Source organism: Poecilia latipinna, unplaced genomic scaffold, assembly GCF_001443285.1.
Source record: "Poecilia latipinna isolate Pla-1442-1.1 unplaced genomic scaffold, P_latipinna-1.0 Scaffold2642, whole genome shotgun sequence".
Classification (NCBI taxonomy): domain Eukaryota; kingdom Metazoa; phylum Chordata; class Actinopteri; order Cyprinodontiformes; family Poeciliidae; genus Poecilia; species Poecilia latipinna.
The window spans coordinates 868-8841 of NW_015115258.1; the positions used below are offsets into that span (position 1 = coordinate 868).

At 37.1% G+C, this 7974-nt stretch overlaps 1 protein-coding gene across 2 annotated transcripts; it reads left to right on the forward strand.

Moving 5' to 3' along the window:
- The first annotated feature begins 222 nt into the window (after window positions 1-222).
- Window positions 223-2904, forward strand: LOC106938614 (protein MIS12 homolog). Of its 2 annotated transcripts, none has more exons than XM_015020724.1 (2): window positions 223-818; window positions 2334-2904. In XM_015020724.1, exons 1-2 carry the CDS (start codon window positions 402-404, stop codon window positions 2610-2612), a joined length of 696 nt encoding a protein of 231 aa, XP_014876210.1. In that variant the 5' UTR covers window positions 223-401; the 3' UTR covers window positions 2613-2904. The 2 variants fall into 2 exon arrangements, with proteins under 2 accessions (XP_014876210.1, XP_014876211.1); XM_015020725.1 differs by having other exon boundaries at window positions 223-815; window positions 2331-2904.
- Window positions 2905-7974: the final 5070 nt, after the last annotated feature.

The window sequence follows — 7974 nt, forward strand, 5'->3', positions numbered from 1 at the left end:
ATTATTTACAAATTTATTTATTTATTTATTTATTTGAGTCTATATGCAGTAGGATACTGCATATAGACTACTTATTACCATTATGTAACTGGTGTGATGCTGTAGAAACGATGGAACACGTTTTTATTAGCTGTAGGAAATAAGTGAATCAAAGAAGATTACTGAATATGGAAAAAAGTTTTAATATTGTTTTAATATGAAATTTGAGAGTGTAGTTGCTCAGTTAAATAGTAATGAAGGAAAATATATTTGTTTTTTTTAAACAATACCGGGCCCATTAGGAGGATTTGAGGTATAGCTATTATGATCCAACAGATGGCAGTAGTGCAACAATACTGGATACAAGCTACCGTTAAAATCTAAAGAAGAAGAACAAAAAGAAACGTTGATGCTAGTTCAATATGGCGCGGGAAACAGAGTCATTTATGAAAACTGTCGGGGCAGACGAGGAAGAAAGTGACCGCTTCTGTTCTTCGACTCTGAAACTCTACGAAACGCAGTTTTTCAGCTTCACCCCTCAGACCTGCATGATTCGGATCTACAGCTCCTTCCATGAAAGCCTGTGCGACATCTTAGCCTTGGTGGAGAAGGTGTGTGTCAGGGAGCTGGGGAAGAGCGGGACGGATGTGCCCGAGGAGCTGCTCCGGTCCCGGGCCAGAGAGTGCACCCGCCAGCTGCAGCAGTTCCTGGAGAAGCGCTTCAAGCAGCTGTCGGAGCGGATGGAGGCGCTGCTGATGAGCCGATGTTTCACCATACCACCGAATGTCCTGCTGCCCGAGGACCAGCCCCATGAGAAATACCCCCAAGATGTACAAGTGAGGGGAGGGAAGGGTTTATAAATACCGTCTCTGCTTCACAATATAGGCCTGTCGCAATAAATCGATTAATCGCATGATTAAAACCAGCTCTGCAATTTCCTTTTGCATGATTTATCTTTTTTCTCTTTCTCTGCCAAAAATTAGATGACACAAGTTTTCAGTCTGGTGCTTTGATCTGAACTAGACCTTTTGTTTGAAGGACAATTTTGTTTACAGAGAGTTCATAATTCATTATATTTGTTGTTTTCTTTCTTTATTTTTAATATGTAAAATGTCTTCCAGTTCCAATATTAAATGTTAACTAGATTTAAAGATTATTGATCTCGGAGAATGTGTTCTTGTATTGTTAAGCTATTATTGTAATATTACGTGCAAAATATCTTAAAGTAACAATAATATAATTTATCGCAACAAGAATATCATCCACAATAACTGACACAAGGATTAATTTGGACTAATCTAGGTAAATACTTTTCACATTTTGTTAGTTTATTATGCTTTTATGCTATTAATAGCTTTAGGCTTGATTTTGATAGGGTTGTTTTAAGCAGTGGTGCCCAAAGTCGGTCCTGGCCGGCATCCTGCATGTTTTAGTTCTCTCCCTGGTTTAACACACCTGGATCAGATGATGGCTCATTAGAAGGCCTAAGAAGAACACTGACGAGCTGAAAAGGTTGTTGCTACCACCAGGGAGAGAACTAAAACATGCAGGACCTGCACTCCAGGACCGATTCCTTTAAGATGTATGAAAAATAATAAATAAAAACCATTTAATTGCAGCTCTGCAGCTAAGAGCTGGTTCAAAAGCTCTGTCAGAGCTGCCTTCTGCAGCTGGGGCAGTTTTTGTTTTGTTTGGTTTCTAAAATGATCCTTTGGTACGATGGACTATTAGAGCCAGACTACAATAGTCTTTGTTTAATTGCAAGAATACAGTCTTAATTTTAACAGAAAAAAAATGTATTGAAATTACAAGAAAATTTTGTTTTCATGAGAACAAACATTAGTTAACATGATCTGACAATCAGCTCAATTCATGTGGTTATTTCTTTGAAATAGCTGTTTGTAAGATCATTTCAATTCCTGCTACTGATAATAATTTGATACTTTTAACACATTTTTAATTAATCTTTTAATACTTAATAGATTAACTATTAATCTTTAACACATTAGTAATTCTTAGCCTGGTCATAATATTCCACTGTAGAGTTTTAAAATAAATAGAAGCTTTAAAACACGCTTGACAAACAAGATGGCGACCCTGTGCGTGCTGACATCACTCTGAATTATGGAAACTCAAGAAGTGCATTAGTAATAAAAAAATCCAGGTTTTCCAAAAATTAAATCTTCAAAAACCAAAACTTTGATTAATCGATAAAATCGACTTATCGCCCAGCTCTAGTCTTATCTAGCGCCTTGTTCAGCAACAGATAATTACAACATCTGTAGTTGTTTCGCGTCTCAATCGTTCCTACGTGATAAATCTAATTCCTCCGTTGGTGCTGCTCCATCCAGGAAGTGCTGAAGCTCGAGTCGTCCCTGACAGACCTCCACAGAGCCTACGAAGCGGAGGTTTGTGCCAGACAAGCTCTGCTGGCCGAGCTGGAGGAGCAGAGGGAGGTGCAGCAGCAGCTGGACGACATCCTGGCCTGGGTCAGAGAGACGCAGGCAGCCTGGGCGAAGGAAGGGAACGGAAACTTCCAGGAAAGCTTCCGCCTCGTCATGCAGTCCGTTAAGAAGCTGCAGAGGGCCGTCAATGAGGTTCTGGTCCACAGCAAAAACATTGAGCTGTGCTGAGAGCTGAGGTGCAATGTAAATAATAAATCACTGTGGTGATGTTTTTAATGTTTATAGAGCTATAAAATGACAGAAGCAGCAGCTCACTGATTTGAGTCGATTTTTCAAAAGGAAGCAACGCCATTGTTCTCCAATAGGGGGCGCTGTGTCCATGTGGTACTCAGCTTGGAGAAATGCATCTGTATCAAATAAATGAGTTTTCCCAGTTGACCCAGAATGTTGCAGAATTTGTCAATATGTTGTAATTACTTGGATTTTGCAGTTAAGTGAATTAAATGACTCAGATACTGGATTTTGATTATTTGAATATTTTTCTTCTCACATTTTACAAACTGGTCCACAGCCCTCTTCTTTAACAATTTATTCTTTAATTCCATTTTTTTTTACATACACCGGCACATCAGTATGGCATAACCATTGCTCCTTTGTACCTGACGTCACACTCCACAACTCCGCCCATTCCTTTCATAAAAGCAAGATATACAAATGTAGTTCAATCGTCATAACCTTGTTTTCCCTTATTGACTGAAGCTAAAATTAAGTTGCCTTTGATGTGTTTTTCTGCCTTGCTGTTAACCTTTATTGTGCTTTAGCTTTCAGATAGAACTGTTTTTACCATAGCCACCTTTACCAAAATAAAAGTACAGAACATTAACGGCAGTTACACTAAACAAAAGTAACTGACTCAGTTGGTCTTTACACACCCAACACCGGTTCTATACAGCAGCTGACGTCACGTCGTCACAAGACTTATTACGTGAGGTCATAAGACCACCTGTTAATAATAAAATATTTAAGTAACATCCAAATGTAGACCCTTTATGTTCATTTTGTCATAACTCTGAGGAAATCCTCACTCAACTTTTCTGGGATTGCTCGTATATTCAAATATTTTGGAAAGATAAAAAGAAAATTGGAAATAGACGTACCATTTAGTTTAACTTTAAAACTATATTATATGGCCTTTTCTGTTTAAACACTCCAAAAAAATTAAGTATTTAATATTAATTTTAGCTATTTTTTTTTTACCCACAGCTGCAAATTTCTTAAGTTTAAACCCAAATTGAGTGCCTTTTGTGCCTGTTTCTTCATATTTGTATTCTCTGAAGTACTGTACCAAAGATTACTTCAATTTGTAAAGAATTTCTCATGTAATCTGCCCTAATTTGCTGTATTTAACCTTTTCCTGTATGTATTTTTTCCCCTTTTGCCTTCCTTAAGCCTTGACGTTCTTTTAGTTACTGTTTATGTAACTTGTTGTACATATTATTGTAAATAAAAAATAGAGATTCTAAGACTATTGTGCGGGCGGGTTTGATGCCTATGACGTATGAACGGACGTCACACTTCAGGCTCTGTATTTGCGCGTTCTTTTTCTCTAACCGTCACTTTGCACTCGTTTGTCGCAAACCCGGATTATTTCTTGATGTTCTCTAGTTGAGCAGAAAACTTGAAGCTTCTCAAACTATATACGTCTATGATTTCTAAATCTGAAGAGACCCAGGCTGTCACCGTCAACACCCTGAGGGGTGTAATCCACCCCCTTTTCGTCAACCTGACCTGGATGGAATGGATGCATCTTTCGACTGGAGACCCGCTCGCAGCACCAACGGCGTTCTGGCCAAGATTTTGGGAGAAACTATTTACGTCTAACGTTCTGCCTAATCTCCCAAAGGATGAATGAAGCCGTGGAGGCGATCGTCGGTAATAAGGTGCCTGAAGCGTTTGCAAAAGTCGTAAAGGTCTACGGAGACCTCCATGCTCAACGTACTGAGAAATGCATCGTCAATAGATAGAGTCAGTTCCACCTCAGACTCCGACGACCCTATGAGGAGTCACGCCTTCAATGATGTAATTGGAGAAACCAAAATCATAAAATCATAATAAAGGACCTTTTCATTAGATTGCACGCGAGTGAGGAACCCACGAAAGTTAAAAAAAAAAAAAGCTTCCATCTTCTCGACCTTTCAGAGCTGAAAGTTCAAAGTTCAAACATCTTCCTGGGAAGATCAAGGGATTTTTCACCAGATTCCTTTGCAGACATTCATCGAAAGTTGCTCCAATGAAAACACTAGACCACCAGGAAACTTCTTCCAGAAAGAGGATTAACATTAATAAACTTTATAAGCATGATTAGAAAGATATCAAATATCGCATTATGGAGAAGGTACGCAGCTAACCAATAGTAACTCTGGAGACAGGGCCGCACCGTCATGTAGCCCAGCATGTACGGAAAAAACTGGTTAGCATATCGTCCTTTGTACGTTTTTAAGTCTGCTCCGGTGTAAGGTGAATCGCCGTTCACGACATAATTTGGTGTAAATTCAGGCAAAGTCGGTAATTTGACGAGGTATAGGTCGGTTTCTAAGCTAGCTGTTTGTAAATACCGGCGTCTATGAGCCCCAACCAGGTGCGTTACGTTCACAGACAAATTACGGCAGCTTGACCATGAATAAACTGGCTAAAACAACTTTGGAAAATAACTTTACTTGCTTTGTTTAATACTCCCGTCCGTCACTTCCGATGTCCATTAAGGCGCCTCGAATTAATAAGTGACGTAGTTGCAAATGGCCAAAAGTTTTGCTTTCTTTCCTCTTTTGATTTCTGGTTCTGTTACCTTTTGTATTAATATGCCGGACTCTCAGTGTGACCTTAATGTGTGCATAACAGAAGAATATAGTTAACTTTACATTACCATTTATTAGAATTTTTTGTTACACCCATTAAGGATCATCATTATTGTTTATCTACGAAGCGTTTTAAAACACAAAGTGTTGTTCAGGTATATCGAAACTGAAGGAAATAATAACAGTAATAACAGATGTTAGGTTAGAGGTTTTGTGCCATAATATAAAGCCTTTATACAATACACTGCCTTGCAAAAGAGTCCATTATTCACCACAACCTTTAATGCGTTTTGTTAGATTTTTAAAAAATCATATTTACTGTTGATATTTTCATTTAAACCAACTTTTAAAGTTTCCAGGTGATGGGTGATGCAGATTAGCTATAAACTCTGTTATGCAGGTATTAGATGGTCTGGATCTGCCCTAAATGAACGATAAAATTAAAAAGTAGACAAACGCGGTGTAGTGTAAAACTCTGAGGTGGAAGGAAAGGGATACAAGATATTGATAGTGAAATTTATTACACTTGTTAAAGATTTGAGGTAAATTTTAAGGGTAAAGTTATAAAACAATACCGCAAAGCTTTGAACATCTCAGAGGAATGTTTAATCCACAAAAATGGAAAGAGAAACCCGTGATAACTCTGGAGGAGATGCAAAGTGTGGAAAAGTTCAACACGAATGAATAATCATATATATATATATATATATATATATATATATATATATATATATATATATATATATATATATATATATTTTCATCAATAGGGGGCAGCATCTGCGTACTCTATCCATTGTAAACACAGAGGAAAAATTCAGGCTATAAAAACACTGATTTGAAATTTTTTGAACAAATTATGTCAACTGACATGTCAATGGGAATGGTTATTTGTTTTATTATATTTTTTAGTTTTAAATAAGTAAACTTGAAATAAGGTAGTATGTCTGTATATGCTGTATTGAACGTTGCTCATTTAATGAAAGTTTCTACACTTAAAACTGAAGTATTTTTCATGTCTCTTATTTAAATTTGATGCTGCAATGTCACATCATTGCGGAAAAATAAAGTCAAGCAAACACTATTGTTAACTTATTGATAAACTTTTAATCTTTCGTTGAGCAAATACTGAAGGATAGTTAGACTATGTCTATAGACGGAGAATGTTTTCTGTCTAAACTAAGTAAAGCAGAACTAACTCAGTGGAGAAACAACAACAGTTGCAAACAGGCAGCCTTTGTTTTAGTGTTCTTCAGATGTGTTTGTGTGTTTGCCAGTTGTGGCCGACATGAAAAATGATGGGTCCAAATGGAGAGGTGTGAGAACCACTTTCTGTTTTTAGAGCTCTCTGCATCCTAACGATCGCTCCTTCAAAAGCGACTGTCTGGAAATAACATCTAGCACAAGCAGCAGGCGTTTAAAATAAACTGGATTATTGTTGTGCTTAATTTTACTCTTTTAAAATCTAATGGCTGTAAAATCCCCAGAGCTGCGTTCAGAGTCGGTACTGCTCATATTAAACACACTGCTTTCTCTTCAGGCATATTTTCAGACATGAAACCTCTGAGTAAAAATGCATTCATCCAGTTGATAGTTTATGAAATGTCATTCTTTGATTTAAAAAGAAATGGGTGAAATATTCATGCATACTGTAGGTTCTTTCAGTAGCAGTGAAATCCAGTCATAACTTCTGGCTTAGATTCAGTCATGCAGCAGCAGAGCTGTCAAAATGTTTTACAAGTAAAAGTAGAAATAAGCTCCTCTCTTTTTCTATTGATTCTTATCTAATTGTTCCAGAGATTTGCTTCTTTCTCTGTGGTTTTATTTCTGTCCTGCATCTTTTTTATGACTCTTTGATTCATTTTCTTACATGATGCTCCAACCTCTTGATCAAAATTCTTGCCTTGCTGCCCGGAAATGAAGACTTTTTATCCAGACAAGCTGTTGTTTGGTAAAAAAAAAAAAAAAATGACCTCACAGTCTAGACCAGTTGTCATCATTTAATCTTTGTGTCTGCTATTTCAACGGTATTAAATTTATTTTACACCCCGTAAATGTTTCCCCATTCTGTCATGTCACAACCACAAACGTTTTATGTTACAGTGACGTTCAAGAAAATGTTAGCAGATTTTCACTACAGTCAGCTTCACATCTTTTGGGGGTTTTCTGTACCAGCTTTGTACATCTAGAGACTGTAGACTTTGACTGGACCACTCTCAAGCATTAATATAATTTGATCTGAACCATTATTTTCTACTCCTGGTTGTGTGTTTTGGGTCATTGTGCTGCTGGAAGATAAGCTCAAGTCTTTTCTAGCCTCTAGAAAGCTTTTCTCAACTGTTACTCTGCTTAGAAAAGCTTCCTCACAGCATGATGCAGCCACCACCATGTTTCAGATGAGGATCGCTGTGTTCAACCATAACGTTTTTATGTAGGCTAAAAAGTTCACTTTCGGTCCAGCAAACATTTAGAAGAGCACATCTTTCCAAATGTTTGCTGTGTTTACTTCAATCTGATCTTGTGCCATTTTATTGAGACATTTATTCAAATTTTTATGTGTTAAAATGTGAAAAACATGCAATATTTTCCATTTTCTATTATATCCACCTATCACTTACAGTTTAATTAAAACTCACAAAAGTTTTTGTTGTAAAAAGACTCTATTGTTATAAAGAATTTTAGTATCAGTCATGGCAGAGAACTCAAATCTTATTCTCAAGTAACCAGCCAAGAAA